At 43.9% G+C, this 12,700-nt stretch overlaps 1 protein-coding gene across 1 annotated transcript; it reads right to left on the bottom strand.

Moving 5' to 3' along the window:
* Positions 1–583: 583 nt before the first annotated feature.
* Positions 584–5,458, bottom strand: si:dkey-79d12.5 (protein BTG4). Its single transcript, XM_030371244.1, has 5 exons — positions 5,191–5,458; positions 2,947–3,124; positions 2,555–2,692; positions 1,844–2,213; positions 584–1,727 (listed from the first exon to the last, which is right to left on the bottom strand). The coding sequence occupies exons 2-5, from the start codon at positions 3,117–3,119 to the stop codon at positions 1,527–1,529; spliced, it is 882 nt and encodes a 293-aa protein (XP_030227104.1). The 5' UTR covers positions 3,120–3,124; positions 5,191–5,458; the 3' UTR covers positions 584–1,526.
* Between the last annotated feature and the right edge of the window lie 7,242 nt (positions 5,459–12,700).

Raw genomic sequence — 12,700 nt, forward strand, 5'->3', positions numbered from 1 at the left:
TTCATATTCGGCCCATATAAGCCTAATTTAAGTAGGCTTCACTTTTTCTTAGCATGAACCATTAAGTTAAACCAAAGGATAAACAGTGAGTAGGATAATCCTGTTGTTGAATGTAATGGTAAATAGGCTGCATAACTTTATAACGCATTATATTGTCCATACCTCCGGGTTATAAAGCGTAAGTATTTACTTAACAATTGTCCGAGCTACACATAACTTAGTTTTAAGTATGACCAGTTGTATTTACTCAACGCTCGGGTTTGCAGTTGAGCGTAAAGGTAAGGAGGATGAGGCTGCTACATGGGAGGCTACTGAACCCTGGTGGTCAAGTGAGGCAACCGCACTAGCGCTGCTGTAAAATAATGGCGAGCCTGTCAATGAGACGAAAAATTATGGGGGGGGGGGGGGTTGTCTCATGACCCTATATCAATCATATGAAGAACCTTTTTATGATTATGTTTACTATTTACATTGTTTGCCAGCTCCTCAGCCTATTTTCTATCTACAAAAAGGAGAATGTTGGTAAGTTGGTTGTTAGTTCTGATGTCCGAACCAATAAGCATGCGATTTTTTTAAACATGGCAAAATGATAGACCTCAAGTTTTAATCATCATAATATGGAATAAGAAACAATGGTTAATGTAAAAAAAGAGAATTTACTGAATAAATATGCTACAAAACCAACTAAGTTCCAGTCAAGGAAATATTATTTTCATGTTCAAATATATGCGCAACAGAACCCAACAGGCAAACACCAAATAGCTACACTGTTATCAAAAAAGTCTTAAGTTAACAATTGGTAAAAAGAAAAGAAAAAAAAAGCATGTCGTACACAAATATTAAAAAATATATAATTGGTGCCATCATACAAAGGAACAGAAATATGAATCACAAAAATCTGTAATTTGATTGCGATAAAAGCCTGCGGTATATACAAGCAGTCTGGTAAAAATAAATGCATCTTTTAATATACAAATATTGTGATTCTCATTCATTTAAGATATGAAGCCCTGCCTCACACTCCACTAAACTACATTTGGATTTGTCCTATATACATTTGCACCTTGTCAGTGAGTGGTCCAGGTAACAGGGAGACAAGGGAACAGTCCGAACGCCTGAGAAGAACATTAAGAGCTAAAATACGCCTGGCTGAGGGTTCCTGAGATGTTCCGTACCAGCCCTTGAAGGATGTCACTCCAAGATGGAGTCCCATATTGTGCATTGGCACCACAGATAGGATGGAACCCAAAGCCCTTTTATAAAAACACAGGCTGGAATAACTATGCATTGGTAATACATGATTTTAAAGTGAATGGCAAGGAATTAAATTATGTTAATTAAGTTTATGTTAAAAAGCAACTTCGATGTGTTGCTTAAGTAATTGCATAATTTTGTCAAAGCTTAAAAAGGCTAAAAGAGCTTCTATAAAATACAGTGATTTCACATGATTGGCTTTAATTCATTTCAGGCCTGTGCGTGTCTTGGCTGTTTCAACTCAGTAAGTCCACTTTTTGTTAACCGCCCTTTCACCTGGCGCCTATAGGCTGGAGCGGGGCCTGTGGAACGATAAAGGGTGGAGGCGGCTGGGGCAGGAAATAGTATCCAAACACCGGTGGTGGCGGAGGCAGGGGGGCACACACTGGAGTGAGGAACATGGGGGCGCTCTTCTCGAACCGCGGCCACGCAGGAGCAGGTTGGTAAAAGTACTGCAGGGTAGCAGCAGGCATCTGGTGAAAACAGAAGTCTGGCAATAAGTGACTGCAATAAGTTTTGTACTGTTAATCTTTAAACCGAGGTTGTACCTCAGCAGAGCGCAGCAGCATGACAAGACAAAGAAGCTTACCAGGTTCCTGGCGAACTTGGTCTTCTTTGGTACGTCTCTGGACTGCTGCTTCAGCCTATCTCTACTGCGGGGCACCATGACGATCACATACGGCTCTTCTTGCACCGCTTCCTCCTGGTCTCCCTTCTCCTCCCCCTCCGTCTGCCGCGCCTCCTGGGCCTCCGCGGGCTCCTTGGCCTCCTCCTCCGTGTCGCTGGAGGCGGTGGAGCCGCAGTCGGAGGAGGAGGCGGAGTGGTAGTCGGAGGTGTCGAGGCCTCGTGCGTCCTGTCCTTCCCCCTTCAGCTCCTCCTCTCCTCTCCCAACGGCTGGTCCTTGCTCCTCCTCCTCCTGGAAGCGAGCCACGGTGAACGGCCTGCAGTTCTCCCCAGACCTACAAGGAGAAATGAGAATTGTTTGTTTTATGCACATTAGACTTGTTTATTCCTTTTTAGGGACGTTAGAATAGTTTGTTGCGTTCATGGACGTTAGAGCAGTTTATTAGTTTCCTGGGCATTAGTATAGTCTATTCGTTTCAGGCACAATTTTAGTTTAGACATTGTATTGTTAGGTGTAAAAATCCAAAGATGTGATGGTCTAACAAGGCATCAGGAGAATGCAAATTTGGAGAACAAAACTGCGGACACCGGACGTCTGGAGACTGAAGGACAGCGCTGCTGTTGTCTGCCTGTGCGTGTGTCACACTCCACTGAGTGGGAGGTAGCGGTGACTCACCGGGCACACACCTCCAGGGGGTCAATCCACAGCGTGAGCTCGCGCGGGAGGCCCAGCTGGGCGGGAGTGAGGTGGCTTTCTCGGCAGGCCTTCAGCAGCACGTCATCACAGACCAGCCCGTTGATGATCTGGATGCATCTGAGGGGGGGGGGGGGCAGTCACATGTCACGCAGGGCTTGGAGAAAGGTGCTTTGTATATTCAAGCATATATTTTATTGTCACTCCCACTTCGAGCAGTCTGAATCTCATTAAAACCATTTAGTATATCTTGGTTAATAGCTATCGCTATATATTATAAGTTAGTGCAATGTTTTCGGTAACTACTCTGGTGATTATGGTCACAAACATGTATTGACAGAAGGTGACTGATTTCGCCGTGGGATGATATTTACCTGTAGGCCTGTCCTTTGCTCGGGCAGTTCTTGTACCAATGGCCACTGTATTTATCACAGAGCTGTCGCTGCAGCTTCCCAGCGAACACCTCTGCTTCATCCGCGTCCAGCTTGCCACGCTCCATTGCCATGCGTTTCAGGAAGTGGACTCCGGCGCTCACCTCTCTTTCCATCGTCTCTGTTAGAGACAACACATACCAAGGTTTACGTTACAACACAGGGCACTCAATTGGTATATGATACTCTAGCACTGCTTCTGGCAATAAGCAGTGAAACCACTTCAACCCTATGTATGTGGATTCTTATTTCAGCTGCAACTGCACTTGCAACAGCTAGGTACTACTTTTCTCTGTGTCCAGTTAGGGAAAGTACGTTGACGACAAAATAGTATCGACACTGTTGCGAGTCACTGTTTGTAAACGGGCAAACCCCATGCAAATCCCAGCACTACAATGTCTCCATGCAAAACTTTCCCAAGTCCTGCAAAAGCTCCGCCACGTTATCTTCTGATAGTGTGTGTGTTTGGGTTGAGCCAATGTCAGGTCGACCCTACGAGTATTTGCTATGTATCTCTGACGTAGCGGTCTGATTTCAAACAAACACTGAAAAAGCTGTGGCAAGTGATTTCATCAGGGATTTCGGAGGTGTCTCCTAAGGAGCTTAACTCTCTTGTTCTGAGGTGGGAGAGCCATTTGTTTTTGTGGCTTTCGACTTCACTTAGAGGATTGAGATCTACCTTCAAGCACGCCGCAGTTGTGTCTCTGCTTGTAATGTTGTCCTGAGAGGAAATTAATGTTTGTGGCGGTAGGCCCCCGCCACAGGCCCGGTGACAGGAGCGGTGTGGGCAGAAATAACCTCTGGTCTGATGTAAGCTCGGTGTTCAGCGAGACAACAAGCCCATAATGTCCACATGGTCCTGTCAGAGTACTGATTAGTGCTGTTTCGGGGCGGCCTAATTACCACAGTTGTATATTATATGATACACTGTCATCCCTGAACATTGGCGCGCTGTTATTTGGTCTGAGACACAAAAATATAAATAAACGTATGCAGAGTTGAGAAGAGTCCACATTTGGCAACTTTATATGCATTCTGGGCAGAATTGCATTGCATCTGGCATGACTATTTAAGCTAACCTTAACTAACCTGAACTAACCCAAACCAGGCCAAACCTTTGCAATGAGGTCTATCCTCACCTAAAGTGAATGTGAAACAACGGGATTATCCCTTGTGTCTTCTTGGTCTTTTCCCGGGAAAAGTTTTTTTAATATTGATCCTGCCCACTATGAATAGAGTCCAACAACCAAGGAGAGGAATAGGATTGTATTTGTAAATATGTTTAAGTACATATATATTTAACTTCTAAGTACCCCACAGTGACATCAGAACATTACAGATAATCATTTGACGCATAGCAGAGCAAATGTCTCTACTTTGAGTGAGTTTGCCGACCTGTTGTTCCTCACAGCACTTGCGCAAAATAGCTTTAATGCTTACTCAGCACAATACGTTAGACCTATCTTCCTTTATTTATGACCCTAAATTGTCATGAGCATTTAATTATTTACATATTTCAAATTCATATATATTATTAACTCTAATATTAACATTAACACACTAAATTTGAGATTGAGTTGATGACTCTAAAATGCGGACTTTACATAATTAGGCCAATTGAAGATTTTACATTGGGACTTGGGCAGAGTAATATGCCTATAATGAACATGTCCATAACAGACTTTAATGGAACCACCTGTTAAATAGGCCTATTTAAAAAAGGAAAATGTTCGGAAATCAGGGAAACGGAAAATGGAATTTGTTTTGACTGAACAGATTTGGTTGTAGATCCGTTACAGCATAACACAAGAAATACGGAAGAAAAGAACGGTAGTTGACGTCTGTGGGCTGTAGGACCTACACAATGGAAACACGCACTTGAGCCCGAGTTGGGAGTTCTGGAAACCCCCCAAGACAACCATACACGGCACTTTATAATCTGAGACGAGTAATATACAAAGATGTAATTGCACATTAGGAGGGCTTCTTTAGCGTTATTCAAATGGCTATATTGATGCCTTTATCTTACATCATACATAAACTGATTAAAAAAAAACAGCTTAAGATCGACCACTTAGGCTACATCCTGTTCGAGTTGACATAATTATTATAAACGAATACATATATAAATAGCTTAAATACATAAAACATAAACATAATACAACTATTATTCATTAAGTTACTCACATGAAATTGTGTTAATGATTCGGGAATATCGGCTACCCTGACAGTGGTTTCGCTTTCTTGGCTCTTTCCGGAGTTTAGGCGAGTTATTGTTGTCAGCACATGTTGCTTCCTTGTTCTGTTCTGGTAAAGCACTCCACGTTCCTCATGCGGGCTGATGTAGTGAGTTGTATTATAACCTCAGTTGCGACGAAACTCTCGCAGCGGGCTTCTCCAAATGAGCGTTATTGGCAAGAGAGGGCGGGACTTTCAGGTGAATTGTTTTGGCGGCAAGAAAAAATGAGGGACTTCCGATAGAGGGATATTATTTTCTGTTACATGCTTAAGATTTAGATTTGCCAAATTTTTCGTGAAATCTCCATATTTATTCTTCTCATTTTTTTTCTTCATGTTCTTCTTATTCTGTTCGCTCTCGGGACCGGTGGCTTATACGGCTAACAGGAAGTAAGAGACCGGAGATGACGATGTGATAGACCGGGATAAACGCTACCGTTCAGGATCCTCCCCTTCGTCCACGTTACTCATTCAGCGCTGGCATGCGTCTGGGGCTGTTGTAGTGACGTCATGTTACCGTCAGTGTGACTCACTTCCGAAGCGCGATGAGCAATGCAATGAGTTATAACAACAATGCTTTTTACTACACCCCAGTCCAAATATGGACGGCTACGTTGGAACCAAAGGTGTGCTTTAACTCCAAAACCACACGGGTGAAAGTGTCATTAAGACTCAATGCATGGCGATCTTATTTCATAGAAGCATAGCCTGCCGTATTTGTGACATTGCCACCACATCATTTTTTCTGTGCGTTTTTTTACTGATGATAAAGATGACAATCAAAGCATTTACATTTGACGCAAGGAATTTGATAGCCTACCCCTAGAAAATGCCATATTTGTTCGTGACAAAAATAAGTCACTGACATTTAATGCACAGCTTTCTTTGTGAATAAATGAAATAGCTGTTTAATTGTAGCTGTTTCTATCATACATATAATGTATAAAGAAGCTTTCACTATTCATCCACAATTGTAATATAATTAGATTTGGTAGGTTTGTCTGGGTAGTATTGATAGTAATAATTATTGGATCGGATTGCGTTATTCCTTCCATGATAGTCTGTCTTGTCTTTCTATGAACACTAGAGGGCAGGCTGGTGTCCTATACAGCTGCTCACTCCTCCTTTCCCACTCTTCCAGAGGACAGTTGGTCAGATAGCTGCACATTCTACATGGCATCATTCAGTTAAATCATAACCCCTGTCCCAAATGTCAAGTCAAGAGTGACTGATGGTGTGTGTGCGTGCATATGTGTGTGTGTGTGTGTGTGTGTGTGTGTGTGTGTGTGTGTGTGTGTGTGTGTGTGTGTGTGTGTGTGTTGTGTGTGTGTGTGTGTGTGTGTGTAAGAATGACTTGATAGTGTCTAGAGTTATCTTGTAATATTATCAATTTGTTTTTGTGAATTGTCATCATAGCTTTCACATAGCAATGAGCTCTTATCGTGTTCCATCGAAAGCAGTTAGTATGGTTGAATTTTCGTGTTATGTTTCTCCTAATCCATACATAACTCAAGTATTAGATTCTATTAATCAAGTTAAGTATAAGAACGATTTTAATCATGTATAATAATAATCTCAAAGAATTTGAGATTATATTAATCAAGTTAAGCATTAGAGATTATGTCAATCAAGTTTAAAGATAATTTCAACCAAGTATTAGAGAGGATTTTATTTAAATATTTGAGAGAATTTTAGACACATATAAGTAATGATTTGAATGAAGCATTAGAGAGTATTTGAAGCAAGCATTAGGAGGATTTTAATCAAGTGTTAGAGATGGTTTGAATCAAGAACAACATTGCACCATTCATTTTTCTCTTGTCATCCACTCCTGATGGTGTCAACGTGTCTTGAAACACGCCACACGCATGCAGCCGCGCTTCGCCTTTAACAACATATTGATTTCCCCCTTCTGCAGAAAGCTTAATGCGATCGATGGCAGAGGCCCTTTCAAGATCAGTGCCAGTATAAGCATCTCTTCCCCTAACGCCCAGCGCGGCTCTTTCCCCCTCAGGTAACGATGTCCTCGGCTAGGCTCTGTCTGCATCAGAGGACAAGCGTTTCTTTCTTTCTTTCTTTCTTGTTCTCTTTCATTCTTTTCTGTCCTTCATTCTTTCTTACTTTCAATCTTGTCTTTTCTAGCATCCATTCTTTCTTCCTTTCTCTCTTTATTCCGTCCGCTTGATTCCTTCCTGGCTTTCTCTTATTTTCCATTCTTTCCGTTGCTTAGTTATCCTCCTCCTCCTCCTCCTTCCTCCTTCCTTCCTCCTCCTCCTTCCTCCTCCTCCTCCTCCTCCTCCTCCTCCTCCTCCTTGCTGCTCTTAATTTCCTTGTGGTTAAGGATAGGAGGTATACATACTGCTGGTCTATCCCTTGGCCTTCATTACCTCTCCCCCCAGCCAGGTCAATACCTGTTTGTATTTCCCATGCACGGACCAATGCCCTTTTAGATTGGAAAAGTCTGATTTATTGAGTAGGGTATATATACTGAGGAGATGTTTTTAATTAAAGAACCCCTTTCTCCCTGATCCAGCTGATGACCTCTCATTGTAGCTGGTTTATTCTAGGCTCCAGACGGTACATCTAATGAGGTTCATTCCACACTGTGGCCTGGAATGGTCCCATTTAGAATCGGCTCAGCCCTTTACGGTTATCAGTAAACAGCCATCGACTTTCCGATGGCTGTAATAATGCAATTAACAACCAGCACTTTTGTTTATTTATATATTTGCATTTTCGCTTCTTTATTTTCCTTCATAGTCAGATAGGTAACTGATGGGTTTGCAATTAACCCTGGTTGTTTCCAAATGGACTATTTATAGTGTAGTAATACATTGAGGTGAGAGGTGATTGTTTGCCAAGTGAAACCGCCATTTAACGACTGGCGCTCTTCCACGGTGGTGCGTGGCGTCAAGTGATGTAGCGAGAATCTGTGGGTAGGTATTTAAAATACATACAAAATAGCCTAATCATGTTAAATGTATCATTATCAATATTATTATAATAGACCTGAACACTTATTGAAGGGAATAAGCAATCTTCACACCTGTCCCACTCTGTCGAAAGACACGATCGGGACTATTCAGAATGCAGGAAAATAGCTGCTAGTTCAAATATGTCGACTTTATGTACGTTTAAAATTTTTGCACTTGAATTAATAATATTGATCAGCATACAATATAAAAAAGTTGAGCTTGAGTCTATTATCGAACCTGAAAACCTATCAGGTGAATTGTCGGACTTAAATATTAAAAGAAAGCTGATAACAGATGATGTCAAACGGTGAATAAAATCATGCATATTTTAAGATTGAATTCCTAAAACTATGGGGCAAATCTTTATGGTTCCCTGGAACTACAAACCCTTACAATGTTTCCCCTCCCCCATCTTGTTCCCTCTTTGCTCTCCCTTTGAGCCCCTCTCCCTTTCTCCTCCATGTCTGGTGTGTGTGTAGTGTGGTGTGTGTGTGTGTGTGTGTGTGTGTGTGTGTGTGTGTGTGTGTGTGTGTGTGCGCGAGCTGTGTGTGTGTGTGTGTGTGTGTTGGTGTGTGTGTGTGGTGTGTGTGTGTGTGTGTGTGTGTGTGTGTGTGAGTGTGTGTGTGTGTGTGTGTGTGTGTGTGTGTGTGTGGGTTTGCATATGCGTCTGTGTGTGTGTGTGTGTGTGTGTGTGTGTGTGTGTGTGTGTGTGTGTGTGGTGTGTGTGTGTGTGTGGTGTGTGTGTGTGTGTGTGTGTGTTGTGTGTGTGTTGGGGGGCCATCAAGGGGGAGAGGGACATGCATTCTGAGTTCAAGTCCAGCGGCTTCAACACGTGAAGCTCAAGAAAACATAAAAAGGACCAAAGCCGGCATTGCTAAAGAAGCTAAAAGTTAGCACTGAACAGTTAGCAGTTAGCGGCTAGCCATTAGCTCAAATATGTGTTTTTGACAAATCAGTTGTACTCATGGAGGACAATACAAAGGGTTGTCAAAAAAACAATTAAAAATGAGAACAGGAAAGAGGAGAGACGACTTTCACCCCCCAAAAAACCCCCCCCCCCCCCCCCCCCCCCCCCCCCCCCCCCCCCCCCCCCGCTGCTCACCCCCCCGCTGCCCCCCCACCCCCGCTGCTCCCTCCCACCTCCTCCCATCCAGATATATTGTGAACCACCCCCTTTTCTTTTTCAACCTCTGTCCCCTCCCTCTCTCGCCTCCCTTTTACTCCCCTTGCCACACACACACACACACACACACACACACACACCACACACACACACACACACACACACACACACACACACACCACACACACACACACACACACACACACACACACACACACACAAGATGACTGATGCCTTCTCTCTCCCTCCTTCTCTTGCATTCTCTTTTCCCCTGAGCTCTAGCCTTCTCCGTTCCACCGCCAAGACTCTTTCCTCCTCTCGCTTCTCCCTCGTGTGTGTGTGTGTGTGTGTGTGTGTGTGTGTGTGTGTGTGTGTGTGTGGTGTGTGTTTGTGGTGTGTGTGTGTGTGTGTGTGTGTGTGTGTGTGTGTGTGTGTGTGTGTGTGTGTGTGTGTGTGTGTGTGTGTGTGTGTGTGTGTGTGTGTGTGTGTGGGTGCGTGTGTATGTGTGTGTTTGTCTGCCCTAGTGCACGGTGGAACCGGTTCTGTGCAGCTGCAGTGGACGCCGTCCCGTTCACAAACTGAGCTGCAGACTCCTCACTCTCCTCTCCTCTCTCTCTCTCTCTCCTCTCTCTCTCTCTCTCTCTCTCTCTCTCTCTCTCTCTCTCTCTCTCTCTCTCTCTCTGCTCCCTCTCTCGTCTCCCTCATGGGACAGATCTGCTAACCTTCTCTCCCTCTCTCTCCCTCTCTCTCTTGCTCTCTCTCTCTCTTTCGCCGGCTCACCATGCCGCTTCTTTGCTTTGTCTAATAGAGAGAGAGAGCTATATATATATATATATATATATATATATATATATATATATATATCAGCTTTTTTCTGTTGCCCTCATACCTTGGTTTGCTTTCTGCAGGAACAATGCGTACGATCGGACGTGGTCTGGAAGGAAGGGAATGTGGGCAGTAATGAAGAATGGAAATGTTAGAAGGCAAGAGTGAAGAGCTGGGATGAGGAGGCTGCAGGTCAAGTGGTGGAGCAGGAAGCAGAGAGTGAAGAAGAGCGGCCAGGAACACAAAGTTGGAATCGGGACGGAACCGCGGGAAACGGTAAAAAAAAAGAGGAGAAAAATGCTCCAGCTATGCTTAAATGTATTAATCTTAATATGTTCATCATGCAATAATGGTCATTATATCTGCATTTTCAGCCTGCGTGCTCTGGTTTATATGTTTTCTATGTGTTATACTCTAAGGGTCTGTTCGTGTAACTGTCTCTCTGTGCTTTGCTTTCCGACGCTTCTGCCTTTGCTTTTTGAAAGTACCTTTCTGTGTGTGTTTTAGAAGTGCACATTGCATTACACTCTCATAGATCCCGACAGTTCTCTTTGAATTGCGAAGCATAGCGGGCTATTGTCTTCTTATTTAAAGGATTCATTTCGGATACGGTTTTTTCTCATAATAAGTTGCATTGTGTTAAATCGGGTTAGGATGGTAAAGGATAGCATCTCGTAAAGACGAAGGCGGGTCACAGCACTGGCTTCGTGTGGTTGTCGCATTCAACCGCTTCTTTTGTACATCTTTGTGTTGTTGCTATCTGTAAATGTATTATGGTCAGCTTTCCTCATTGTGTTTGCATCAGGGTTAGACCAAATACTCAAATGTTGTGGTCTCATCTCCCTGAAGCGGCCTATGGCCCGATCCTCCTGCCAATTGTTCCACTGTGTTTGAATCTTTCCATCACATCGCTAGTCCAACCCTCACCCAAACACCTATTTACCTAAGCAAGCACTTTTCACTAGTCATTTCATGTTATCTTCTTGCTGTGTTGCTGCCGCCGTGGTCTGTTCCTCCTCCGCCGCGCCTCCATTGTTTCCTCCCTAAGTTATCGCGTCCGTCCACCCGGGCGTGCGGTGCCCCAAGATCGTCATTCCGTCCATGCTCTTTACACACCTACCCGTCTCCATGGAAACCAGCTATCTGCAGTCAACCTACACGCCAACTTACAACCACCCACCCATTTGTCACCTGCTCCTCGGCCCCCCCCGTTTTGGCAGAGGCCGGGGGGGTAGTCACCAAGGGGCAGAGATGAGCGTGACTCCGGAGAGAGCTGTGTCTGCGTAGCGCTTTAGCTCCGTTCCCCTCAGTGCTCCATTGTCCCAGGCTAGCGCTGGCCGTGTGGGCTACAGATAGCCGGTCGCCGTTTCTGCCCAGTCACTTTTGTGTTGTGTACTGCACATTATAACATAGCGGTTGACATAGCTCGGTACTGCGTTACATTGACCCTGATCACTAGGATGTTCAGTAAGTCAGCAGGTGTGCAGCTTGGCTCATTGTTCCACGAACAGAACAGCTCCGTTATCCTACACATTCCCTTGCTCAGGCAGCCTGACCTGTTGACCTGTTCTGCAGCACATTTAACCCTAAATGTGGCCCCCATGTTTATCAAAAAGTAGCACACATTTGTCGTTCTATTATTATGCATCATTATTAATATTGCATCTGTGATTCTATGTAGAGGGGATGGTGTACTAGGGGTTCTATGTAGAGGGGATGGTGTACTAGGGGTTATTTGTGTGTAGATAGTGTACTAGTGGTTCTATGTAGAGGGGATAGTGTACCAGGGGTACTATGTGGAGAGAATGGTGTATTAGGGGTTCTATGTAGAGGGGATAGTGTACCAGGGGTACTATGTAGAGAGAATGGTGTACTAGGGGTTCTATGTAGAGGGGATAGTGTACTAGTTGCTGTAGTGGAGCGTGGTGGGGGTTAATGGCCATGGGCGGCAGGAATGTGTCTGGAATCAGCAGCGAGAAGTCTTCCGTCTCCTCAGTCCTTTCAGTCTCCTCCGTCTCCTCAGTCCCTTAAGCCTCCTCATTCTCCTCAGTCCTGTAAGCCTCCTCTGTTTCCTCAGTCCCTTTAGCCTCCTCAGTCTCTCAGCCTCCTCAGTCTCCTCACTCTCACTGCATTGTTAGTTAGTGTCTCAGTGAGTTAGTTAGTTAGTCCGTGAGTTGTCTAGCTAGTAAGTCACAGGGATACCTCTAACCTCGAAAAAATATTGACACACAAATCTTCGTCTCCTCGGTCCTGTCCCCTATTTGTCTCACTCCCCCTATGATGTCTAACCCTTTTTTACCCTCTATATTGTCATGTTTCTACCTTCTATATTTCCTCTACACCTCTATATTGTCATGTTTCTACTCTCTAGTTCCTCTATACCTATATTGTTCTCTGTACCTCTATATCGACATCTATACCTCTATATTAACTTTGTAATTCTAACAATCTATATTTCTAACCCCTGTATTGTCATGTTTCTACCCTCTATATTGTCCTGTTTCTAGCCTCTATATCGTCATGTTTCTACCCTCTA

Source organism: Gadus morhua, chromosome 11 (assembly GCF_902167405.1).
Source record: "Gadus morhua chromosome 11, gadMor3.0, whole genome shotgun sequence".
In the NCBI taxonomy this organism is placed as follows: domain Eukaryota; kingdom Metazoa; phylum Chordata; class Actinopteri; order Gadiformes; family Gadidae; genus Gadus; species Gadus morhua.